Here is a 27,730-nt window from a genome sequence, read left to right as displayed (position 1 = left end):
GGTTCTGTGAGGAAACGAGTGGTTCCAGTCATTTTCCTTCCCTGGCCTCAGTTTATACAGCTGCAAAATGGGGTGGCTAGAATGTATCACAACTTCCCAAACTTCCGGCATCAATACCACCTTCCTGATTTGGGCTATTGCCCATGTGCCATCTGTACTCTATTTACTTATTTACTTAATATTTTCCTTTAAATTGGCTCTCTTTTAAAAAATACTTAATTATAAAAAGAAACTTGGTGTCACTACCATACATGGAAACTAAATATCACTCTCAATAAGAGAAGCATAAAAATAAATACAACTTAAATATTAGGTTGACATTATGGAAAAACCCGAGCGAACTTTTTGGCCAACCCAATACAGCGACATTATTACTTCCTAGGTAGGCAGGGTTGCCTGCAGCGGGTGCAGAGCCTGAGGACTGCTCTCCCTCTTTCTCTTCATTAGACATGAAGATTTGAAATTTTAGAGAAGTGTGAGAGGAAGATAAGCCCTCAAAGGAAACTTTCTCCTTGATAGAAGGATAAGGAATAAAATAAAATTTAAAAATAACCCTCTCGGGCCTCCCTGGTGGCACAGTGGTTAAGAATCCACCTTCCAATGCAGGGGACACGGGTTCGAGCCCTGGTCCAGGAAGATCCCACATGCCGCGGAGCAACTAAGCCTGTGAGCCACAACTGCTGAGCCTGCGCTCTAGAGCCTGCGAGCCACAACTACTGAGCCCACGTGCCACAACTACTGAAGCCCACGTGCCTAGAGCCCGTGCTCCACAACAAGAGAAGCCACCGCAATGAGAAGCCCGCGCACTGCAACGAAGAGTAGCCCCCGCTCGCCACAACTAGAGAAAGCCCATGCACAGCAACAAAGACCCAACGCAGCCAAAAATAAATAAAATAAATAAATTAAAAAAAATAACCCTCTCACAATTTGATTGGTGTTATTAAATACTGAGTTGTTGCCGCATCTAACGTTCTCTCAGGTAACATGTGGTATATATCCCATGCTTGGAAAACACTCAGTGATATGCTAGGAAAAAGGCTGTCAAAAAGAAGGAGAAGGAGAGGAGGAAGGAGAAGAAGAAGGAGAAGCAACAGCCTTGTCTGGCAGAGTTTGCCAATTTCCATGGTGCAAATACTTTGACTCTGGTCAATTTTGAGCTACCAACAGGACATCACTAAATCTGGACATGAAAAGAGTTGTAAAGAATTAGCTCTGAACAGCAGGCAGGAACTGAGCACATCACTGGAAACACTGGACCAGAAAATTTCCAAAGTTGCTTCTGTTGTATGTACTCTAGATAGTAACTTCCAGAAAACAGAGATAAGGTCTTCTTTTTTTTTTTTTTCTAAAAAGTCTTTCCCCATCTACAGCTCTAGCTCAATAATTTACAGAGAGCAGTCATTTAAAACATGGTGGCTGATTAACTGATTCTAATACTCAGTGATATAACCACAGGAACAACCACAATCACAACAATATTAAAACAAGCATCGAGGGCTTCCCTGGTGGCGCAGTGGTTGAGAGTCCGCCTGCCGATGCAGGGGACACGGGTTCGTGCCCCGATCCCGGAAGATCCCACATGCCGCGGAGCGGCTGGGCCCGTGAGCCATGGCCGCGGAGCCTGTGCGTCCGGAGCCTGTGCTCCGCAACGGGAGAGGCCACAGCAGTGAGAGGCCCGCGTACAGCAAAAAAAAAAAACAAGCATCGAAAGCTTATCCCATTCCAGGTATATAATATTTTTCTCACTTATTTCTAACAATACCACATAATATAGGTCTTATTATTATTCCCAGTTTATAGGTCAGTAAACTAAGGTAAGAAGTCAATTAATCTGTCCAAGATTATACCCTGGTAAGCGGCAGAACTGGAAAAGCAAGTAACCTTGGTGCATGTTGAAATAAATCTGGTTCAATTTAACATATGCTTGGAAAATGGGATCTTCAATTCTGGTAAAACACCTATTTTGATTAATAGAGAGGTATTCTAGAGACTGTATGCATGCAAAGTTCTTGAAGAATTAAAGTAAAGCATGAAATGCTAAAAGCACGCTAAACAACGGAAAATGTCTTTGATGTATCAAATTTTTGAATATGAGAATGTGCTGAAATAGAAGTTTTAAGAGAGTTTTGGTTGATCCTGTTACAGATAATAGTTTGGGTTGCTTAGGAGAAATGATACTATGCTAAGGACTGAACCAGTGAGAAAATTGTTGGTTAAAAGCCCTAGGGTCATTTAAACCTTCCGACAGGTTTAAGTTGAAGGAAGGTTAAGAATGGCTATTTATGGGGCCCTCACAACACAGCAGGTACCATGCAAGGCCAATGCTCTCTTTGCATCTATTTGCCCCCTTGACTCCCTGAAGCAGGTATTAGCATCCCCACTCTAGAGCTGAAGAAACGGACTCACAAATGCTCAATAATATGCTCACATGTCTGTAAGTCTGAGCTTCACAACACATCTCTCCCTCTACTTTTCTGGTGATAAGCTTCCCACTGCATGTGGCTCGGAGGTCAGGTCAGAATCTCTATCTTTTAATTTCGGAACAATTATTTCCTGTTTGAAGATATGTACATGTTCGTTAGGTATTTCTTTCATAGCTGACATTTCTATGACCCTGTAGTTCAGCGCCTCACAGTCTAAAGAAAATACTGTCTGTCTTACATTCATTTTGAATGACATTTATATGTTTGCTAAAGAATATTAAGGGAAATGGTTGACTTTGGATCCTTTTTTTTTTTTTTTTCCTTCTGAAAGCTTCTGAAGCGTTGCCTTGGACAGCAGGTATGTTAATTGTCAGCTGTGTTTTCAAGGCATGAACTGGAAAGAAAGATGATGTCCTACTAGGTGATAAAATTATCTGTCATAGACCCCAAAGTGGATGTCAAGTTCTGAAAAACTGGGGAGCGGCTGATGAAAGAAGTTTGTAGAAGACATGGCAGATCAGTGCTTTATAGTTCTTGAGCGTTTCAGGGTCCGGTGTTTTTGTTTGGTCCATGTGAACAAAATACATTAGATGAGATAAGTCTTGCCTTCCACTGGTGGCTCGAAGCTTCAAAATTAGAAGACCACAAACCCAATGCCAGCTTGTAGCAGGTAGCTGGTCTGTCTATGACCTCTCTTAACTTCTCCGTTGGGATCAATTTTCATAATGTTCCCATGTAAACCCTTAACTTCCATAACCACGGGCAAGGTCCTTCATGACCAGGCTCCAGACTAGCTCCTTAACTCCATCTCCGTCATTTTCCTCCTTTCACTCTGGCCTTGCCCTGAGTCACAATGAACTGCCTGTTGCCAGAATGTACTAGACCTTCCCTTTCTTCTCCAAGTCTTCGTACCTTGGAACATTCTTTGTTTTCTTCTTTGCCAGGTGAAATCTTACTCATCTGTTAGATCTCAGCTCAAACGCCTTTCCTCCATGGCCTCCCAGATGAGGTTGGGTCCCTTTGGGCTATGGTCCCATTGCATCAGCTACTTCTCTCTTTCTGAATAACTGCCATGCTTGTAAATTACTTGATGAGAATATGTCTCCCTCATGAGAATGTACAATAAAAGGCACTGTCCCTCTCATTCAGTGCTAAGTTCCCAGTGCTCAGCAAATAGGAGGCACTCCACAAACCTGTGTTGAACAGAGTAGCATAAAATGAAAGGTTATGTGGGAAGCGTAAAGGAAGTGGGGAGATTCTGGATGTCTACTCCTTTAGTTTTACTGAAAAATTGATTGGCTGGTGGGTAAATTATAAAATATTTTTGCTGGTAAGATGTGAAAAACAGACGATTCTTTCCCTCAGGAATGATCACAGTTAGTGGATGGTTCTGGAAAGAGTCACTAATTGACTTCATCTCTGGGTTTCTGGGCTTCTATGGGGACTAACATTCTGGTGACAATAAAGCAGTAAATCTAAGGTGGAATCTCAGACTTTGTGACTTTGGACACATTACTCAACTTCCCTCATCTGTAAAATGGGGATAATCATCATATCTATTACATAGGCTGATTGTGAGGATCTGATGAGAAAACACATGTAAATCACTTAGCACAGTACCTGGCACATAGTATGTTCAATAAATGTAAGTGTTTACTACCATGGTTGGTGCTTCTGTCCAAGGCAGGCACCTCCACTCTGAAGTGTAGAAGCCAAATGACTTGAATCACATGATTTCAGCATCTGATAATCTGATGAGGTTACCCTCTGAGGGTGAACCAAGACCTCTCTGTCTACACTGCCATCACCAGCCCACACCATAAAAAGCCATTTCTCCCATGCTGGGCATTCTCTGAGGCCACAGCAAAAATGGAACACCATCAGAAATAACACTAACAAATCACTATCAACACCCACCCGACTCTACCATGTGAACTGCCTCCTGACCAAAATGTTCTGTGGACAGAAGTGAATTCCCTGATCCAGTTCTGGCCTTTGACCAAGGTGGCAGTCTTGTTCTCTGGCCTGTCATTAAGAGCTCTGCACTGGGACTTCCCTGGAAGTCCTGTGGTTAAGACTTTGCCTTCCAATGCAGGGGGTGCAGGCTTGATCCCTGGTTGGCGAGCTAAGATCCCACATGCCTCCCAGCCAAAAACTTAAAACATAAAACAGAAGCAATATTGTAACGAATTCAATAAAGACTTTCAAAATGGTCCACATAAATAAAAATCTTTAAAAAAAAGAAAGAGCTCTGCACCAAAGCAGTCCATGCTGCTTGATCTACACTGACACCAGCCCCGGTCTCGGTTTCTAGCAGGAAAAGAAGTATGTCTACTTCATTTCATTTCTAAGTGGCAGAACAATTAAAATGCTGGCAAAAAGAAAAAAGGGTGCATGAGGGTAATCTGAGACCTAGGAGAATGGACAGACCATGGGATTTGGGTCCCTGACAGCCCTAACATGGGTTTTATTCTTCCCGAACCGAGTGGCTTCCATGCTATGTTGTGACCATCTCAAATGGATGTGGATGATGGAGGATCTTAGGTAACTTCTAGAGGGCTTCAGGGAATTTGATGTCATTGTTCTATCTCCTAGGGGCAGATAGAACATCCTCCCACATTTTCACTTTTTTTTGGAGGCTCCATAGTTTAGAGGGAGAGAGGAGGCTGCTCGCGCTGGAGGCCTTTCCCTCTTGGGGCCTCAGTTCCATCATCTGCAGGAGAGCCTTGTTGGAGTGGGATTACTCAGAGGATTCAACGATAAAAAGTATATTTAAAGCACTTAGCCCAGTGCCAGGCACTTAGCAAGTGCTTAAAGGATAGGAGCTGAAGCTCTTGTAGCTATTTTGGACTTCCGAATTCATCTAACATAGCCACTGAGGGGAATTAAAAGCCAAAGAGTGGTCCCGTGTTCCAGGTCACACCACTCCTTGAGGAGGGGCAGAGCTGGGGTCCTGTCCCAGGTCTCCCCACACCACGATGCCTTTTTTCGCGGTATCCCACCAACTCTCAGGACTCATTCAGCTCAGCTGAGCTCTTGATACATCACGGTTCTCGAGCCTTCCACCTCTGTCTCCTCCAATTGAATCTTTACCCTCAACGTCCACTCAATCCCTAAATCCCGTTCGTGCTCCTTTCAAAATATTCTGCAAAAATTCCTTCTGCTTTCCTGCCACATGGCCACTGTAGCTGCTCTTCTGTCCAGAAGTTTCTCTCCTCCTCTTTACCAATGGCTGGCCCCTTTAAGTTTCGGCCCCCAGGTCTCCTCCTTGGAGAGACCGCCCAGGACCATCGACGCTGAAGGAACGCTGCGCCCCACCCCTTCTCTCTGTCTCTAGTCTGCCTGCGGTCTGTACTGCAGTGTCTGACTCTACAATTTTCTTTCCTTTTTAATTCCATCTCCTTTCCTAAATGTAAGCTCCAGAAGGACAGAGAATATGTCGTCCTTGCTCACTGCTGGGTCTCTAGCACCTGGCACAATCCACAACCCATAGGTGCTTGGTAAATATATGTTGGGTGAATGAATGAACGAACGAACAAACAGATTCTAGAAACAGCGTATTAGGTAACACCTGGATAGGACCGAGGAAAGGATTTAAACTTGCTGGGAGGGCGACCTGGACACCTGCTTGTGCCCCTTCTTGACCTCCTAAAAGAACAGCACGAGGCTACCCACAAAGACAGGGACTCTTCCAAGCACGCAACCCACACAAAAGCACATCTTGCAGTTGGGGGTGGGGGTGGGGGAATGGGCGGATAGTTGCTAATTGTGACTTCCAACTGGGCTGATCTTTCAAAAGTTCGAAAGGCGAACCTCCCTAAATCCCAGGCTGCTACCGCTGCTGGAGCTGGGGATGGAGGAGAGGAGGGGTGTGCTTGGGCGCCTCTCGGGCTGGCACGGAGAAGCCACATCTCCTCCTCCCTCCTCCCCCCAGCTCCTCTCCAAGAGAGGAAGCAATGCAGATGGAGACGAGAAATAAATATTCCTGCCTGCTCTGTGCCACTGCAGACGTTTTCCAAAATGTCTGGCTTGGACCACGAAATCAAGCCCACCCAGGAAAGGAGGCGCTCCGCAGGAGAAAGAGGGGGAAAGGGTGGCACATTTGTCAGTACTTGTCAGCTTCCTGGGGGGCAGAGCACATGGCTCAGGCTTGGCAGCCCCGCTGAGGTGGGGACATGGTAAGTGCACAGTAATACTCGAAGAATTGAATCAGAAGTGGGAGCGGAGTGAAGGAGATCCTGCCAGGGTGTCGGTACCATCTCTATGCCTTTGTCCGGGGTCCCAGGACCCACAGCTGGTTCTCTGGTCCTTGATTTCAAGGCTCTTTCCGCAATCCCTGCTGCTTCTGCTCTCCCCTTATACCTCCACCCCTCTCCGGGGTAATTAATACCACTGGGCTGCAGGAAGTCTTCAAAGGCCCTTTGGAATTTGGGCAGGAGCTCCGGATCCACGTGTGGAGAAGTTCCTGCCATCTCTCAGCAGAGCTCGCCTTCTCCAACACTGAAACACCAGCAGGGATGAGAACACAGGCTGCAAATGATAAGTGGGTGCTTTTGGCCTTGGGGTAGCCAAGTACGTGGGAGAAGTGTCACTAAGGAAGGGAAGTCACAGGCCCAGCAACAGCCCCGAAGTGTTCCGTGGTTATGCGGACTTCACGAGGCAGGCTGTGCGGCTGTAAAATGTCTCCGAAAAGGGAGATGAGAGGATGAGAATTTCGGCTTGAAAACTCCTGCAGGGCTACGCTAGGTCTTCTTTGTTTCTAATCCTCCTGTGAGAATCTCCCTGGCCCCATGTCCTTGATATCGCCACCCCCCCCCCGCTCCCACCTTTCACTAGTTCCCTTGGAAGGTTGGGAGTTAGGGTGGGCCCTGGGCGGATGGAATTCTGCTCAAGAAAGAGCAGAGGGGCTTTTCTGGTTTGCACTGGTTCAAATCCAGTGCAGTAAAAACAGTTGCTCAAAATGAAGACTCAAAGAAAGTGGTATCTTTTGTGGGTGTCAGGGGAATGTTTTCCAGAAAAGCTGCATTTAATTCTGCCTCTTTTTACCATTTCTATGACTTCACTGAGGAATGAAAGATTTTGTAATATTCCCCACTCATGTGCCCTGAATCCTTCTTTATGAATCTTCCCGACTCATTTGCCCATCTGCCTTCTAGTGACAGGCAATTGCCAGCTGAATCCCACTCTCTCCAGGAAGCTGTTCAGTGGTGGGGAGAAGCTGGCAGAAGACCTGGGTTCCTGTCCCCATTCTTCCCATTGCTGTGTGACCTTAGACAGATTACTCCCCCTCTCTGTCCCTTGTTTTTTTTTGTTTGTCAAAGAAGTGGGTTGGATACGTTTCCTTTCAGCTCTGACACATTTCGGGTGGTTCTACTGAGTGAATCAAATAGAATTCCTATTGTCACCATCCTCTTCCCGCCCCACCTTTGCCAATAAACTCCAGAGACCAAGGCCATCACACTTCCAGGATTGAGTTCAATCCTTATATTTGGGAAGGTCAGAACTGTATATCAAAACAAGGTGGGCATGTAGATAAAGTACATATACATACAATCTAAAAATTGTTTTGAATGTTTTCTGTCTACATTTCCCTTAATTCCCAGGAAGTCTAATGTGTGGGTCAGGGAAAGACCAAAGTAGGGGTATATTTGGGAAGAATTTATGTGCATGGCATGTATGTTTTTTGGGGTTATTTTTTGTTTTTTTAATTTTTTTTTTACATCTTTATTGGAGTAAATTGCTTTACAATGGTGTGTTAGTTTCTGCTTTATAACAAAGTGAATCAGTTATACATATACATATGTCCCCATATCTCTTCCCTCTTGCGTTTCCCTCCCTCCCACCCTCCCTATCCCACCCCTCTAGGTGGTCACAAAGCACCAAGTTGAGCTCCCTGTGCTATGCGGCTGCTTCCCACTAGCTATCTATTTTACGTTTGGTAGTGTATATATGTCCACATGGCATGTATGTTTGCATTGTATAATAATCATCTTAGTTATCTTTTATTAATAATAGCTGCCATTTATTGAGGACCATGCTAAGCTCTTCCACTCTCATTATTATCCTCACAACAGCTCATCAAGGAAGATATTATCTACTCCCCACTCCTATACAACATTGGTAGTTGACCACAATTAACACACATATACATAAACCAAAAACAAAAGGACACAATGGCATGCCTCCTACAAACCAAAATCAAAACCAAACTCAGGCTCAGAGAGGATGAGACTCCTCTCTAGATCACACAGCTGGTTAAGATAGGTAATGGGATTTGAACCCGGTTCTGCTAGATTCCAAAGATGATCACGTGTTACTCCCTGGCCCGTGCTGGGCTTTGCCTTGGCATTCATTGCCTCTCTAGGAGATTCTTCATCTCCTAGAAGAGATGTTTTAAGGACCCATAGATAGTAAGGCTGCTTTAAAGACCCATAGATAGTGGGTCCTAAATTACGGCATTGTTAGAGGAAAACAGCTGGTGTTAGAGCCAGCAAGAACCCTGCTATCAGAAAGGGCAAGAAAGCACACAGCTGCAAGGCCTGCCTAGCACAGAAGGATGGGAGAACTGGGCCCCTGAGGCAGCCCATTTATAGCGACCATCTCCACTGATCACTTACTTACAGAGAACTAGGCTGGCTTCTGCCCACGACCTAACTCACTTCCATGCACATGCCCAGTTCTGGCACAGAATTAGAGCTCTCCAGAACGTGTACAGATTGGACCATCTGCTCCAGAGGTTGTGAACTCCAGGGTCCCCAAGCCCAGGCAGGTAGGGGAATGAGCAGAACAGCCAGGAGGTGGGTTACAGGAAACTGGCAAACACATGCCTGGTCTGTGGGGACTACCCGACTGAGCTCCAGTAGACTGCCGCAATGCACACGTGCAGACCCAGGGCTGCCGACCGTTCACTTCATGAGGAAACCCTGGGATACAGACACCTCTGAATCCTCCTGAGGCTTAAATGTGGGCAACTAATTCAGTAAAGAAAAGTGTACCTGACGCAGTGAGAACCAAATAAAACCTATTTACAAGCTCCATCTGACTTGTAGGTCTCCACTGGTAACCTCTAAAATTAATTTTTCTCATTTGCAGGAAACGGTAGCCGGGAAACATTAAGTGGTCTCCCTGAGATAGCTAAGGTGGGCGTAGCCGGCAACCCTTTCTTTGGATACATACATATAGAGACGTATGTGTGTGTGTCTACGTACGTGCTTATACACACATACACATTATATATTCACAAATTAAATAGGAATGATTTTGGATTACCTGTTGTCATGAAATGTTCTGCTTATTTCCCTGTGTTCTTATTATACATCGGTAGTTGACTGCAATTAACAGATATTCACAAACCCAAACCAAAAGGACACAACAGCTCCCCTCTCCACACCCAAACCCAAACCCCAACTAGAACAAAAACCAGGAAAGAAAGCAGCTCTTTACTTACGGTAAATGACAAAAAAGACGAAAACAAAGTCCCCTCGTCATATCTGGATAATTTTGCCAGCACTCCTTCCAGGATTGTGACAAACTAGTAAAAGAGCAAAAAGGAAAAAGAATGATTACTTCAAACGATGATTGTTCACAAGAAAGAGCCACATTTCCCAACTGCTTAGAGACCAGCAATGAGCCCTCGATCATTTTTTAAGTTCTATTATTTGGTTCCCGTCTTTGGGGAAAGGAATAGACTGCCTTTACATAGAAATATCTGACTTATTCGGCTTTCTCTTCATTATTATGTGATTGCAAATATAGAGTGTTACAGAAGTGCAAAGTGACAAAATATTATTGAGTTGCGTATAGCATGCGATAATATTAAATGCACTTTTCAAAATCCAAAACTGTGCAAAGCAGTTTTTACGTTACATATTAGCACTACATTTAATCCAATCTATTTTTATTTGTATTTTATCAGTAATTTGGGGGAAACAGAAGTTTAGCACTGGCAAATATAAATGTCTTCCCATTCAGCATTACTTAGTTAAAATTCTATAATTCATGAGGGTGACTGAAATAGCTTTATCTGACTTTTATGTTTTATTATGACTCTCACTGCATGTGAAACTAGCGGAAAGGGGGTTTTCATGATGGCAGAATTCCTTATTACCGTTTAACTTTCTGTTCTTAAAAATCTAACTTTGTCGGGGCTGAAAAACAAAACAAATATTTCCTGCATAACCTAGTGCAACATTTAGGGACAAATTCTTACTAAGGTAACATATGCCACTTCATCAATTCATTTTCACACGCTCGCAATCATCAGAAAAATCATTCGGAGCCGCGGCTGGGTGACGTACGATCTTATTTCCTGAGAAATGCAAGTGCCCAGTGCAACTTTTTAACGTGTCATATTTTAATGGAAATGCAGACATAACAGAGCAATGTTCACAATGAAACATTTCACCTGAAGCTGAAGGTTACCTTTGCAACCAAGAGTGTTATCATTTCTTTAACAGTTTCTTCAATCAGTTCATCTATTTTTGAATGGTATTGATGCTAAAGGACACAGAAAGACAAATATTAGCATGTTTGGGAGGTGATGGCATTGCATCTGTCGGTAATTTTTAGACAACGCAATTTATTAGTAAAACCTGGCCATGGGACCCAGTTTATTTCCACAGTCCCAGAAGCAGCTGTAAGATTCTGATTCCAGGTCTTTGATGGAGAAAGATCAGAAGCTCTTAAAACAATTAACAGGCGCATTGTTCCTCACCCAAAGCTTTTGCTGGCTTTGATACGTGTAGACACACACACATTTACAAATAGCATGCATGGATGGCTTAAGGGCTGGTCTGGCAGTGTGCTGATCTGGGTCTTGCAAAGCAAGATACCACAATGATTTAATAGAGAGGCTGAAAATTATCTTTGGGAAACTGCTGGGTGATGTGACTTAGGGAGCTGCAAATTCCAAAGGGAATTTGACCAAGACACTGACTGATTTTGCAAAAACTGTTCTCAAACCATCAGGTCCTTTGGGTTACTGCCTCAGAGCTCCCGGGTTCTACCTCCAAGTGTTGACTCAGTGTGAGGGCAAAGAGTCTCTTTATGAACCCTTGTGGCAGCTACTTAGTTTCTTCGTTTGTGGAGAAGCAGACCCAGGTTTAGAGCCTCTCCTGAGACGGCTGCTAAGTTTTTCAATTTCTCGAACTGCCGCTGTCACTTAAACTTAAATAGTAATGCAAAAGCCAACCCCACACCAACAAAAATCTGCTATAAATGCCAGGAAAAAAGGAAAAGCGATTTCAACAAGAGATGCTGTATGCCAGCTCCTTGATATTTATTAGATCATTTTAGTATCCATTTGAATTATTCCATATTTCCTTGATAAAAAATAACAAGGCAAACATTGATATTTGGAAAGGAAAATGCACTTACCCACTCTTTAGCAAACTTTCAGAAGGATGATTAATTAGGAATAGAAAAGAAAAAGGAACAGTGCAAATAAAAATTAGGACAAAAGGACACATGAGAAAAATAAAAATTAAACAAACCATCCAAACAGTTATGAAAACATACAGAAATAATAAGCCATAGTAATGTGGTTTGATATTCTGATAACTGGCAGTCAGAATTATTGAAAGTGACCAAAGGGATGTGAATTAGGTTAATTCACTTAAAGTCATAGGTGAATTTTGATTATAATTGGAAGACCTAGGTAAAGTCCCAGTGCAAAGTTGGGAAGTCATGATGTCTAAGAAAATATAGCTCAGTTTCCTCATCTGTAAAAACAAAAAACAAAAAACAAGTAATACTACTACTAGCCCGGACCAGTGAGAAGGGGGGAAGCCAGTACAAATTACTGATTTTGGAAAGGGAATGAGGCAAATTCTGTATGAAGATATTTAGCAGGTCTGTTCAATTATTATTATTATCATTATACTATTGTTATTATTATTATTTAAAAAACCAGGGCTAAGTCCTTTCCTGCCAGTCCTGCTCTCAGACTCATATATCTATTTTGAAGATGAAATTGAGGGTCTACATGTGAAAACATTTTGTCAACTGTAATTGCAATTCAAATATTATTATTTGTTCAAGGTCATAATGGAGAAGATAAGGGTAGGGAGAGAGGAGTCATCTCATTTTAGTTTTTCCTTTTGGTTGATTAGAGGAAAATAATCAAGTGAATGGCCCATGTTGTGTAGTCCTGATAAATCAGGACCCATGTTGGTTCTACTGCTAGCTTTGTGAAAGGATTTACCAGTCAGAGCAATAAACCTCAAGGTAAATGCAAAAACTATCTGCAGAATTCTGTGCTAGAAACACAAAGAAAGATGTCAGAGCAAAAGAATTTCAGGAGTATTGATGGGGCTCCAAATTCATTTTTAGGTCTTGAGATAAGATCCAGAATCACACGCTTACTTTCCCTCCTCATGAGATTGCCTCACTCCACTAGATTTTCTTCGGAATTGCTAGAAATGATCCACCTACATTAAATTAACTACAAGGTTTAACTAACTCCGAAAAGCTAGTTGCAGGCAAAATAATATGAAATATGAAATGAGGAGCTTCTAACCAAGCAAAGAACATCACTGAGAAAAGAAACAATCTCTCGAAACACTTGGCTGAAATGGCAAACAAAGCCAAGAGCAATCATTCTGCACCAAGAAAGACTGAGGCTCTTGGTCTGAAGAGTTAACAATGTCATTCTTTCTCCAAAGACAAACAGGCTTTCTCTTCAGAAGTGGGGGAACCTCAAACCTTTTCATTCTCTAAGCAATCCAAACTAAAGTATAGGGAGACATGGTGGTTTATGGGAACCCCTTCCTATCTTCAATATTCCCATGCCAAATATGGTCTCCACTACTCTCCAGGTAGTCCCACTGTCTCCCCCTTTCTCTCCAGGTGAATATTATGATCTCCACTCCTCTCCACTTTTCTTAATTTCTACTTACGAAAAAAAAGTGTTTGCTATGATTATTCTGTCTCTTACTTCTAGAGGAAAGTTGAGCATGTTCATTTCTATTGGTCTATTTCCTTATCTCCTCAATGGGGCTAGAATTATCCCTGTTGTGAATGTAGAAATCATATTCACCGAACAAAGTCATGAAATCACGCATGGAAACACGGTTTAGAGACTCAGAAGTGCTACCTGGCAGAATTACTCCTACAATTACTAATTGATTAGCATGGTGGTTACATGTGTGTATACATTTCTCTAAACTCATGTAAAATATATACACTTTATTGTATGCAAACTATAATTTGAATTAAATAAAACCTACTTTGGGATATATAGTAGGGCAGGGGAATATCTACCCTGCTGATCACGTGGCAAAGGGGTATGTATCAAAGCAGTCCCCATTCCTATTCAAGTAATTACAAAATACATGAATTCCTTTTACCAGATTCTCCTGAGACTTATTTGATTGACTTGCTTTTCTGGAGAAACAGTAAGTACTCTGCCTTCACTCTGCTCTTTCTTGGGAGATACATTGCTCCATGCAGATGTGAGGCTCCATGAAGGGATACAACTACTACTGGGGCATCTTTTAATTACCATCCCCCTAACTAAACTATCTTGTCACAGAATTTCTTGCAGTCAGATGAACTATCCAATTCTATCTGCATCCTAATATGGGTACAAAAAGGGACCCTTCCTGTTTTTGCATTTTCCAGTCCTCTCTGTTGGCCTTCTTAGATTGACTTGACCCTAACAACAATAGTCCTAAGTTATATTCTGGGGCACTAGATCATGACGATGATGATGGCAAGGGAACTACTAATCTTCAAGGGTGTGGAAAGTTTGGAGAGTTTACTTTTGCTTCTGATGAGCTAAGTTGCAGCAAATTCACAATCACTTCGTGAAAATTATTCCACTTGACTTCCTGTGCTGCACATTTTGCCTTGTCATGGAACAGATTGTGTGTATGTTGTCTTTCTGTTAAGACCATCTGACCTTGGAAATGAGATGAAAACACACTAGACCAAGTGAGAAACTATTTAATACACAATTTCCTCTGTATTGGTGCTTCACAAATTTTAATGAAAAAATAAATATTTAAGATGAAAAAGTATGGTTAACAAATGTTTCAACAGCTGCCTTTAAATGAGACTTTATCCCAGTGATGAAATTCAGGAAGTGATCTTAAAATTGGAGAATATTGTATCACCTAGTTGGTATCTAGTCCAAAATACCTTAAGGGAGTTGGAATCCAGGTGGAAGCAGGTATTAGTAACTAGATCTGTAATATGAGTTTACTATCCAATATTCACAAAATGAAAACTATGTAAAAACACTGGACTTCTCTCCTCCCAATATCATGATGTTTCCAGCCATCCTTGGCCAATCTCACTTTAACAATTCAGTTTTACTTTGGAGATGAATATCCCCATTCTACAAAGTGAGAAAAATTGAGAGACCATTTGCATGAGACTTCCCTATAAAGTTCTAGTCAAGGTCACAGCCACAGAGCAAGGTCCTTCAAGGAAGTATATATTTACAGACAATGATGTCTGGCTTCATTCTCACTGTGCGGTCACTTGGCATTCTAAGGTCAGAAAAGGCCTCATTTCTCACAAGCTGGTCACTTAGGTGTCTCTGATTCAGTTACATTAAGGAGAAATGGCATAGCAGGTCTCTCTAGCATGTCTTGGGAAACTGACAGGCTTCAGATAAGTATCATAGACTAGAATACAGTATTGGATGGGCCCTTAACAAAGATCATTTAGCCTGGACGTCTGTGCACTAGTTCTGGGAAACTGAGAAACATTTATGAGTCTCAGTTATTGTTTTCATTAAAAAAAAAAAACCAACAAAACACCTTGAATCATTTAGGGGTAAATACATGAATTCTTTTCTATTATATCAAATAGAACAATGTCCAGAAAGTAGTTTAGCCTCCTCAAAAATGTTACTATTTGGGAATATCCAAGACAACTTTCTAATATTACATCCAGAAATTAGGAAGCTTTATCCCCAATTTTGACAAGATGTATGCCTCTCAAAGGTTGTGTGTTACATGCTATTACATCTCATTTGACAAACGACAGCAAGGTTATGAGAGTAAGTGACTTGCTCGAGGTCACATAGTTTGGTAGCTAAGAGGTAGAGTCCATGTGATGTAGTAATTAGGCCACTGGACAAGTTAGTCTAGAAAACCAAGACTTCAAGGTTAAGCCAAGGGCATGCTACTCTAGCACAGAAGTGATCAGTGGTAAAGATGAGAGACAGGGTCCACTGTGACAAAATCAACTTGTTATTTCTTAGTATATATCTCCAACCAGCGTCTATAGTTTGGCCTGACAAGGCCCTGAAATTGTGTAGTGAAAACTGTATGAAAGTGTATATATATATATATATATATATATATATATATTTTTTTTTTTTTCTGGGAAATGGCCTCATACACTTCATCAGATTTTCAGTAGGGTTTCTGACAACCCCCCCCTCCACTCCTCCACCCAACTCCTATTACTCTCCCCAAACTCCAGTTTAAAAAGAAAAGATCAGAGTGACTAAGCTTGTTTGAAGAGACTGTTTAGCCATCTGTCCAGGTATGTAGGAGTTCTATAATTGCGGCCACCATTGAGTCAATCTGAAGAGGGACTGTAAAAGTCACCAAGGGGGAAGGGAGGCCAATCCCTGTGTAACAACACTTCCTTACCCTGAATGGTGTCATCCTTGTGAAACTCAGTGAAAATGGACATCTCAAGCAGCTGGGAGGAGAAACAGATAAACTGGACTCCATAAAACTTAAAAAAACTTTTATGCTTTAAAGAATACTACCAAGAAGGTGAAAAACAAAAACCAACCCACAGAAGGCAAGAAGATAGGTACAAGTCATATATATGATAATGGTCTAGTATCCAAAATATATAAAGAACCCTTATAACTAAACAACAAAGGACAATCCAATTTGAAAAAATGAGCAAAAGATTTGAATGAATAGACATTTGTTCAAAGATATACAAGTGGTCAATAAACCCAAGAAAAGATGGCCAATATCACTGCAAATCAAAACTATAATGAGATACCATTTTACACACACTAGGATGGTGATACCAAAAAAGATAGATAATAAGAAGCTTTGGCTAAGTTATGGAGAAATAGGATTTCTCACACATTGCTGATGGGAATGTAGAATGGTGCAGCCACTTTGCAAAAAAGTTTGGCTGTTCCTCAAAAGTTGAACATAGAGTTACCATATGACCCAATAATTTCACTCTTAGGTATATATCCAATTGCACTCTTAGGTCCACATGAACACCTGTACAGGAATGTTCAAGGCAGCTTTACTTGTAGTAGCTAAAAAGTAGAAGAAACTCAGATGTCCATCAACTGATGAAGTGATAAACAAAATGTAGTATATCCATGTAATAGAATACTAGTTAGCTATAAAAAGGAAGTACTAATACATGCAACAACATGGATGAATCTTGAAAACATTATGCCATGTGAAGGAAAGCAGACACCAAAGGCTACACATGAGATTCTATTGATATGAAATGCTTAGCATAGGCAAATCCTTAGAGACAGCTAGAAGAGTGGTGGTTACCTAGGGCTAGGGAGGGAGGGAGGGAGGGAGGGTTGGGGAATTATTATTAATGGGTCTGAGTTTCTTTTCAGGGTGATGAAAATGTCCTACAACCGACTGTGGTGATGGTTGCACAACTTTGTGAATATACTAAAAATGACTGAATCATACTTTTTAAAAGGGTGAATTTTATGGTATGTGAATTATATCTCAGTTTTTAAAAAGGAAGCTCAAAGGGAAAACAATTTAAAAGGGATGGGACCCTGAAAAGTTTGAATTCAAAGGGATTTTAATGAACTTTAGAGATCACTAAAAACAGGGTTTTTACAGTAGGCTCTGTGAAGCCTACGAGATTGTTCCGAGTCCCCCAGAGAAGTGTGTGTGTGGGGGTGTCTGGGGGGCAGTGTGAAGAGGAATATGGTAGCTTGGGCTCTGGGCCCCCTCTTCCTTGAATTCCTGCCCCCCATTTCAGAACAGCTCTAATTTTATTCATTTCATATGCTGGCCTTCTTGGTAAGGTTTGAAGAATTGAGTCATGGCTAAAAACAGCCTGAATGAAACTAGAATAGTGCTATCATTTTACAGATGAGGAAACTGAGGTTTGAAGAGGCCGAGTGACTTGATCAGGTCCAGTCTGCAGCACAGCCAGGGCAAGAGACCCAGGGTCTGGACACCCAACCCAAGCCTTCCTCAGGAGGCTGTCCTTTGTACCTCAGCTCTTCTCCTTAACTCTTTTTGGATACTGAGGCTCCAGGACAGTGGTTCTCAAAAGGTGGTCTCCAGACCAGTCAGGAGCATCAGCATCACTGGGGAATTTGTCAGAAATGCAAATTCTTGGACCACACCCCAGACCTATCAAAAACTCGTGGGGTGAGACCCAACAATCTGGGTTTTAAGAAGCTCTCTGGATAAGTCTGATAGACCCTGAACTTTGAGAACTACTGCTCTAGATCATTCTCAGGCAGCAAATGGAGCCAGGAAAGAGAACCACTGGCACCTTGCATTTGACCCCAGGGCTTAGAACATAGCCCCTGGGGCAAGGTACCCAACAAGAAAGTCTGTCAGGGGCAGCAGCTAACAGGGATGGTTGAGGAAGCTGATTTGGAGGGGAAAGAAGGTTAGAGATGACCTTGCCAGGAAGAGAATACCACCAACCCACATTTAAAAATGGAAGGTGCCGAGAGAGAAAATAAATAACGAATAAGGAGCAAATATAATTCAGTAAAAATTCTGAGCATATAAGGCTGGTATCGTAAGATCTGATTTAGGAGCAATTTATGCCAATTGGCAACAACATGAGAGTTGCCAGAAATGTTTCTGAATTAATTCTAAATTGGTATATGAATATCTAGCTGGCTTAAGGCCATCGGAGAAAAATGATCATGATAGTCTTTAATCAAGCCCAAGTTGCTGTTTCTTTCTCCTTTACATTTTAAATACCACTTTGGAATTGGAAACTTAGCAAAGGACTAAACTTTTGGTCAGGGAAGATTCATAATCAACTCAATCTAAGGAAAATGGAATGCCTGTGATTTCTTGGAAATTCAAAGCCTGCTGGCTGGGGACTGAGTAGCAGGGTGATCTAATATTATACATCCTGGAAGTTGCATGATACTAGGAAGAACTCTCTCCTGCTGTCCAGATGTTCAAAGTGATAAAATGCACTTCCAGTGTGAAAATGACTTGCATTCTGGCAAACAGATCTGTTGGAGATGCCAGCCTAATAAATAAGGTCATCAAACTTCATCTGACTTAAGGGAACTTTACGGTCACCCCAACCCCAGCCAAGAATCACTTCCAAGTGACTGGCATAGTCATCAGCACATGCCTTAGAAATTTACTTAACAAATAGATACCAAACATTCATCTGTGGCTTGATCCACAAATGTTAGAGTATATTTCTGAAACTAGCAGACTAGTGTAGACGGAAGGAATTTGTGAAGTTTTCTTCTACATGATCAATGGGGTGGGGGGGAATCTGTAATTTTTTTTTTTTTTTTTTTACCTCTTGGCCCATTTCCATGCTGCAAAGTTTTGTTGATTGAGCTTTGGCATCAACCATAACATTAAACATGGTGCATATTGACTGTGGGACTCGAAAATCTGTTGATCGACTGGTTTTTTGCAGCTTAACTTCAAATGCAATCCTGGTTCTATTAAAACAAAGTAGGAAAAGACCAATTCAGTATCCAGATGGCAGCAGGTGGAGGAGACATTTTCCGAGAGGTCAGTGAAAAAGAAAATTGAAGGCTGTAATCAGTTTCAATCGACAATGACTTCACATGTGTTCTTTTTAAAATGACTTCCCCAGCTAAGGAAGGCCTATTCACAGAGACAGCCATGTAAACCCTTCCTTTCTCTGCAGTACATGGAACACCTGTAGCTTGGCGTATTTATGTCTATAGTTTACATGCTATGGAGAACCCTAATTGCACGAGAATGAATGAATGAACAAAAACCCAATTATAGCATTATAGCATATATAAGTTCTCTCATATTGGCAACCGACTACCTTGAATCACTTCATTAAAAAAACAGCAAAACCCCTCCCCCCAAAAACAGCTTCTAATCTTCAAAAACTTCATGGGGGGAAATATCTTAAATTACATTTATTGTTTTGTTTGTTTTTTTTTTCCTTTCTGGTTTTGAAAGAGAGCGACGTAAAAAAAAAACCCAACAAGCTTATTATTTTGCTTTAAAGACTAAAAAAATAAGATGGCTACCTCTGGGGAGGAGAGTGAAATTAGGAGGAGTGGTCCCAGGGGGCTTCCACTATGTTTGTTTGTGTTTTTGCAATGTCAATGTATTATTTTGTAATAAGAATATGTTATTTTTATAAGTAAAAATATCATAATATACTTACCATTTCAAGAATCGTACAACGGTGGAAACGTAAGATGACATAATTTTGACACAGGCCAGACTATGATCCCATCAATGTGCTAACTGCACACAGGAAAACCCTAGTCCAACATGGACAGCTGGTAATACAGGGGTAAGATTTAATCCTTGATATCAGCATTGTAAAGGGGACCAGTCAGATTTTAAAAGGTTTCAGAGAAGTGGGTCACCTCATGACATGTCTTTAAAGAAAAGCACCTGGTTAGTAAGTGGTTTTATTAAAGCTCCTTTCAACCAGTGCATCTTTTCAGCATTGTTCACAGTCAGGTTCTGGAGATCATGCAGCCACCAGGAAAGCACTGCTTTAAGAGGTATTTGTAGCAGTTTTCTAACAGTGCATAGGGAGGACCACACAGCTAGTTAGCTCAGGAAAGGATGCCAGCTTGCTAACACACCCTGGGTGCAGGCAGGGAAGCCAAGTATAATTTCTAAGGTTGGAAGCCCAGTTCTTAAGAAAAAAAACTTAAAAAAAAAAAACCTCTTAAAACACTCCTATATATTATATGATCATGTTAAAGATAAATGATCTTGGCTCCCAAAGACTCGGTGCACTGAAGAAGCTTTCTAATCATGATGATCATTTTAAGCTACGTTGAAAATACATCACTTTCTGGTTTTGTGAAAAGGGGGCCTGATGGAGACTGACTTGGACAGGTCCCTGTGCTGATCTTCTGAGGTTTGTGTGCCAGTTCCGGCCCAATTTGAGAAATGGAAATGCTAAATCACTCCCTTACAATGAAGTAATCGTCTTCTGTTTTCACAGGAGAGCTGTTCATAGCCCTTGGAGTGTGCGGCTGTGAAAAGAGGAAGCTGAATGCAAAATTAATATGACTGATAGGGCTCCATGGGAAGGAAAAGCCAAGAATGGAGAGGTCACTTAATCCACTGACTCTCTGAGGGCACTTAGGGTGCCTTATTTTGTGTGGAGCACAGGACCTGACACAGACTAGACCAGCGGCACCATCAGGTCCATCAAATGAATGATTTCAATTGCTGAGAAACTTGGAAATGAGTGCCTGATTGACTCTTGGGCATTGCATACTTACATCCATGCAATAATGTCCTTGCCCTTCTAGGACAAGGCCCTTTTATTCTGTCCCAAAGAGGAAAGCAAATGTTCCAGGCTCTACTAATGTAGATTCCATGTCTTACAACATCCAAGGACTTCTTCACATTTTACCTTCTGAAGCTGGAGGTTTGGGGATGACATTTGCCCCTATGTTTGCCCTGATCTGCTTTTGTCTGGGGCCTCAGCTGAAAGGGACATGGGGGTGTTTATGTGTCCAGTGCCAGGCGTACATGTGCAGCTGACCAACTTCTGTTCACAAAAGGTTACTTAACAGCCACTCTGTGCCAGGCATGAGGCAGGGGCCTGGGGAGGGAGAGGAGTTCAAAATGAACAAGATACACTCCCTGCCTTTCAATAGCTCACACTCTTGGAGGTGGCTGATCCATAAAGACACATGGTAAGGGGAATTCCCTGGTGGTCCAGTGGTTAGGACTCCAAGCTTTCACTGCCGAGGGCACGGTGGGTTCGATCCCTGGTCAGGGAGCTAAGCTCCTGCACACCAAGGCGTGTGATAAGGGAGAAAACTGAGTCACTATCTACCTTTCACATCCTTATGTCTTCCCTTTTCCTCCCAGCATCTCCTTATTTCTTACTCCCTGCTCAGAAGTCTGGCTTTTCAGAGAAGGGCATACACGTCTTTCTGTACGATTGCGTACACAGATCAGAAGCTAGTAAGGGTTCTTTCTACTGCGTTGTAGCCGCTAGTACGATGAAGGAAGAACTTTTCACCACAGGGAAACTGCCCTGCAAGGAGTTTTTGGTGGGATGGTTTGGCCATAGGGAAAGGCTTACTTTTCCTAAAACTGATACAGACCATGTAGGAAATGGTAGAATTCAAAACCCTAAGAAAGATTTTGACCTTTGGTTTGAGAAATAGGCCTGCCTTTGCTTCTAAAACTGGAAAGGAAAGAGCAAAACACAAAATCTGAATCACCAGGATTTTAAGCTTCCAGAAGTGCCATCGGACACCTGCCCAGATTCCCCACAGGACGTGGCTCCTTTACCAATTCCTGCCAAGATGCTCCCCTACCTGGGGCTGTGCAGGTCTTTTGCCCTTTTGGTTTCCAGTTTTGATGCTATTACTTCTCTTTTCTTCTTCCAAGATACAAAATAATGAACTCAGTTCACTCTCAGCCAAACCCAGCCCCCATCACACACAACTGATCCATCAACTAAACTATACAACATCTGGAGATCCAGAGTAGTCTGTGCTGCTTGGGGGATTTCGGGTGTTTTTGAATGAGGAAAAATAATGGAACCGTTATGAACTGGAAAGGGAACTTGGATGTGTGTCTGGGGATAGACAGGGTGATGATAATGATGTCAAATCAGATGGATTTCATTTCTGCCTCTGGTATTCAGAAATAGATACTCCATGAGGGAAGGGATGAGATCTCCCATCCTTCCTGGTGTGCCAAGAACTTAGCACTGTGCCTGGCATACAGGAGAAGCCCAAACAATTTTTGTTGAGTGGATGTGTACTGTCCTCATTTTCTTCTTCTTTCTCAGGAAAGTCTACTTAGAAAGGTCAAATGCAGCATTCCCACCTCAATCCTATATGCCATGGTGACAACCCAGGCAATGTGTAGGAAATCAAAATGCACATTTAATGTGTCATGCCCCTTTGTTGCTATCTAGTTAGATTTTAGGCAAGACAACTCATGGTTGGCAAATGGTACATGCTCAGTTCATATATACAGAGTGAATGATGTTGTGGAGGTCCTGCCCACATTGCTGGAAAGTCAAGAGATGCCTGCTACCTGTACTGAATACGCTGGCTCTAGAACTGTAGGTGCTTCTCTTTCTTCCAGCCAGCTATCCACCCATGCATACACTCAGATATTTAACAAATATGTATTAACTAAATATTTTGTGCCAGACACTTATGGGTATTGGGGATACAGAGACAAGAAGGACACTTTCCTCATGGAGCTAAACGAAAAAACTGGCAGCCATATTCTGTGCCATCTTTTGTTGGGTCTGGGACAGATGTGGGGAAGGTGAATAGAAGCTACAGTGATGTGGTCACCACTCCAGCTGACTTTGACAAACAATCGCCTTCTCCAAAACACTCCAAATTACGGCCAATTGTGAGAGTGGGAGCCCTCACCTCTCCCCGACTAAGTGCCCAGCGGGGAAGGGGTGCAGAAAACTGTCCAGACACCTATGCTCACCTTTTGACACAAGATTCAATCATGTCACTCGCCATCAGCTTTAGCCGTTGTTCCAGGTGCTTTCCAAACTCTTCTTCAGGCCAGTGCAAGTCCCGAATGAAGGTCTGAAGGGCATCAAGTTTCCAGAACAGATCTTCGGAAGTGCCTGATCCATTACTGGCAGGATAGAAATTTGGAAACAAGAGTCACCCACTGGCCTAGGGTTCTGCAAAAGCTGACACAAGAACAGTTGGGGGCTAGAAGGCTTAAGGCAAACAGTGGCTTCAACATACAAAACGACGCATGTTGGCGGTGGAGGTGGGGGCGATCTCCACCGGCAGATTTTGAGTTTTACCATACGTGACTTCATGGGCTTTGTTCGGCCAATTATTCCAGACCAGTGAGAAGTCTGAGGAAGGTGCTGCCCCATAACTAGAACAAGGTATGGTAAAAATCAGCCTTCTTTTAATAACCACATTAACACATGTGATGATTCAGATGAAGGCCACGAACCGGAGGGAGAAGTAGGTCTCAACGGATAATAACTACATGGAAACATGCAGTTATTAGAATTCAGGGTTTCATGCATTTCCCCGGCTGCCCTCCGGAGCGGAGACCTCTTGGATACTGCACAAGACTTTCATTTGTAAAAGGGCAGTGCTAACAAAGTGGTGAGCGAGGACCCGCTTTCTCTCTTGAAGAGCTGGAAGGAAATTGGGGTGACTCACGTCAAGCTGAGTCTACCTAGATACCTTGAATCCAAGATTTTCGTTCAGTTTGGTTGCCAGTCCAATTTGCACAGACCAGCCCGTTGCATAGGCAGCCCCAGGACAAGGTGGGTTGTGCGGGGAGGTGAGTGGACAAGGGATATTTGCAAAGCTTTAGGGCTCAAAACCTGAGCTCTTGTACCGTTGCACCATCTTACCCAGTCCTCTGTACAGATGGAGAAATTGGTCTTGATTCCTTTCTGTACAATGACGTCTAAGAAACTTTTACCTGGGGCATCGACGGAAAGCCCACGTACAGGAAATGCTCCACCTCTCACCCTCTTGCCCTTCCCTGGCTGGCTTTCTCTTTTGTAAGAATCCCATCGGCAGCTCTGTGGGGTGGCCACCTCCCACCCCCTTCCTCGCATACCACTAATGCTAACACGGCAATTTATAAAACGTCCAACATACCATGCATTACCACTTGTTCTGACATCGTCTATAGAAACAGATGAGAGTGGGTGTTTCTATTGTGACAGATGCCAGCTGCATTGAATTAATGCTTCAGAGAGAGAAATATAGCTAGTGCATAAAGGCATACACAGCTACTGCAGGGGGATGGGGGTAGGAGAATACTCCCAACATGCCGGGAGGGAGCCCACGGCCTGGACCAACAGGGTAACGCTTTCAAGGACAGACCAGTCTGAGGTCAGTACGTAGATGTATCTGACATGAAGGAGCAGGTAACATGGAAACACGTCCTTAAAATGAAAGGTGGCAGAGGAGGAAACTGAAAATATGAAAAGATATAGAATCAGGCATTTCCTGGTGGGTGATTGAGAATCTATGCCTTCTTTTCAGATACGGTCGTAGGCACTGTTCAAAAGTGGGGGAATGCACTGTTTCTCCGTAAAAGTTCAGCCTTCCCCCCATCCCATCCTATGCTTGGGAAAAGAAACCCCAACTTTGCCTAGTTGAAACCCCGTTTTGGAACTGCATGGTTGTATGTTTTAAATCATTAAGTACATATGAATGCAATAATTGGTATTTATTACAACAACATTTTGACACCCATCTGGTTTCAGAGTTTCAAGAAATTCTTCTAGGGTTTTTTTTTCTTTTTCTTTGAAGAGCTTATTATTAAGTTTTGACATGAGGAAAAGAATATTTTCTTTTTATTTTTAAGATAAACTGTTAATGTTAAGGCAATAGCACCAAGATTATTTTGATTGCTGAGCAGTTACCAAAATGTGTTCCCACTCATGCCTTAATTAATTAAATGGAGACCATTATCTGCTTTATTACAATGTCTTGATTCATATCTTTTCAAAAAACAATGTCACAGGGCATGCACAGAAGGAGGTAAGAGAAGCTTTTGGATATTTACTTTTTAATTTTTAACAGATACTACCTAATCTAACTTTTCATATAGTCATCTTAGCATGAATATGATTTATGGGGTTGTTTTAGAAGTTTTTTTTCCAGATACAAATTTTGGAGGTTTTTATTTGTCTTTAAAAGAAAATCAGACTGACCAGATGATTTCATTGTGAACTTGTGAGCAAATACGGGTTTTTAAAAATATTAGGTAGCTTTGGAGAAGTCAAGTAGAGCAGTCATTTTAAAGTTCTGTTCTCTACCTGGGTTACTGCAGAAATAAAAACGTGGAGGGCCATCTTGACAAATGTGATTTTGAGATTTCAAAACATCACTGCCAGTTTCAGATCATTTTTTATTCCTTTGATAATAACACTTCCCTTTGAAAATGTGCCAATTTATTCTTTCAAGAAAAAGCTTATCTGGCCTATAATTAGCTGTGGTCTAAGAAAAGGATCAAAGGAGGGTATAGAATTGCTAAACCTTCTTTCACATATTAAATCATGCATGTGGTTCTAATTTAATTTCCCTGAGGTAGGATTTCGGGGTGCTGGATCTTCTACTTGAGAAGGAAAGAAGGAGAGAGGATTCATTTCCTAAGCTAGAAGAAATGGCTTCTCAACCTCCACCCTCCAAACTGCTGGCTTTAAAGGGGTGACCTGACCTCCAAGGAAAACAAACCCCATGCATTGCTGGCATTTGTATGGATGAGTGTAGAGAGTGGCCCTACACTGAGACCACAGATGATATGGCTACCCACAAATTTAACTGCAGTGAATTCTCAAATTTAGACATCTTCTTGCTACCTAGATCTCAATGCTCCAAATTGTATTATGACCTTGGAATGTACCTTTACATAACGTTTATGTTACCAAGGTTTGATCCATTCAGAAATTTTCATTTAGCCCTGAACATACTGTTACTATATCCTGCCATTTGCTGACACCAGAAATATGCTTTATGGTTTAAACAGTCTATAGGAATTTTTTATTAAGAAAAAAAAAAAAAAAAGCCCAAACCAGTTTCTAGGTAGGTGTGCTTTCCTCTTTGATTTGGATCAAGCCAGAAATGACCGGCTGGCCCAGCAAAGAGGTTTCCTGGACTATTTTTGGATGATTGACTCCTAAAGTCATGTCACCTGCATTAAAAATAAAATAAAAAAATATATGGGAAGAAGCCTTTTGCAAAGGAATTCAGGAAGTGAAACACAGTCCTCAAACATTCAGTGGGCGTAAGACAAATTGTTAGTGCTGTATATATAGCAAACGTCTTACAAACACGCTGCATGCCAGAAATAAACAATATTGTCTCTGTATGATCAGCAAAATATGTCTAATTATCCATCTCCATCTCTGTTATATAGGATGTATAGAAATAAACAATACATATCCATGCCAAGATCACTTAAATTTAAATTAGATCTAATGTGAACTGAATACACACTCAGCATCATATATAGCAGCCATCCATGACGGTGCCGAAAAAGTAGGCATTTGTGGGATGCCTAGAGGGATGTTAACTGGTAGATTTGGTACTTTGGGAAGGTTCACATTGGGTAGGTTCACATTGGGTAGATTACTGGTTAAACTCCTGTGGAAGAAACAGACAGAAAGAAAAAAATACCATCACAGTGACAATGCAGATGTGGCAGAAGCACACAACAGTTGTAAATAAATTGACTAAGTCCACAGCAAGACGACAACGAAAACTTAAGCGACACGTTTCAGAAAGCAGCTTACGGATGGGGAGCTGTGGTGTGGCTCAGTGTTCAGAGAGAAATGATAAAAGTTAATGGAAGAAAATTAACCACAGAGCGACTGAAAAGCGTGGACACTCATGGACGCCTGTATACAATGATCATGTTATTTCAATGCCTTTGTGAGGGGCCTTCAGTTTCCAAATCCATTGCCACAAGGGTCTAGACGTTGTCTCATACAAAGAACTTGAAGTTCATGGAATTCTTGGCACTGCTGTGGCTAGGGCTGCAGTGAAGTAGCTGGGACTAACAGAAAGGGTGGAACACTTTCATTTTTTCTTTTATTTACAAATTAGTTTTGATGGAGGCACATTTCTTAAGTCAGAGAGTAGATACGAGGTGTAGCAGGAAATTTACCCAATTGAACATATATATAATGGTAACGGACAGAAATGGAATTCTTTCCAACCGCTACTTCTGAAGACAGGTGTATGTGCAATGGAGCATCAGAGTTGATGGAGAAGATGAAGGAATTGTATCAAAAAGAATGAATAGCTTTGCATAATTTTATAGAACACTTAAAGAAAATGGAAACATTCCCTCCCAAACTAAGTCCAATTAAAGTGGAGAAAGGTTCACACTCAAAAAAAGGAAAAGAATCCCAACTTCAGCTCATAGAGTGAATTCTTTGACCACAAGTGGATTTAAAATGTGGCCTTCTGTTACAAGTAATTACCCTTGAAAGTGAGATAGAGACTGTGAGAAAGGGTGACAAGGGCTTCTGGGGGGTGACGGTGATGTTCTGTTTCTTGATCTGTGGGATTGGTACATGGATGTGTTCATCTTGTGAATATTAATCAAGTTTTGTATTTTCTGTAAAAAGTTAAAATGCAAGTTAAAAATCATAAACAGTTAAAAATTGTGACC

The 27,730-nt window shown here is 41.9% G+C and overlaps 1 protein-coding gene across 11 annotated transcripts in view; it reads right to left on the bottom strand.

Annotated features, from left to right (window-relative positions):
- Positions 1–27,730, bottom strand: part of CADPS (calcium dependent secretion activator) — a 478,170-nt gene that overhangs the window by 58,789 nt on the left and 391,651 nt on the right. For 7 of the 11 annotated variants that reach the window (XM_081245095.1, XM_081245093.1, XM_081245090.1 and 4 more), the window contains 5 exons: positions 26,551–26,697; positions 23,045–23,200; positions 18,906–19,053; positions 10,845–10,919; positions 9,871–9,954 (listed from right to left, as the gene is read on the bottom strand). In XM_081245095.1, the coding sequence (XP_081101221.1) occupies positions 9,871–9,954; positions 10,845–10,919; positions 18,906–19,053; positions 23,045–23,200; positions 26,551–26,697 (610 nt within the window). The remainder of the gene's footprint in view (positions 1–9,870; positions 9,955–10,844; positions 10,920–18,905; positions 19,054–23,044; positions 23,201–26,550; positions 26,698–27,730) is intronic. The other 4 variants (XM_081245096.1, XM_081245094.1, XM_081245087.1 and 1 more) reach the window with 1 other exon arrangement.

Source organism: Mesoplodon bidens (assembly GCF_964165515.1).
Source record: "Mesoplodon bidens genome assembly, chromosome: 10".
Taxonomy (NCBI): domain Eukaryota; kingdom Metazoa; phylum Chordata; class Mammalia; order Artiodactyla; family Ziphiidae; genus Mesoplodon; species Mesoplodon bidens.
Note: the sequence above shows the minus strand (reverse complement) of the source record. Positions and strands in the feature narration are given on the sequence as shown.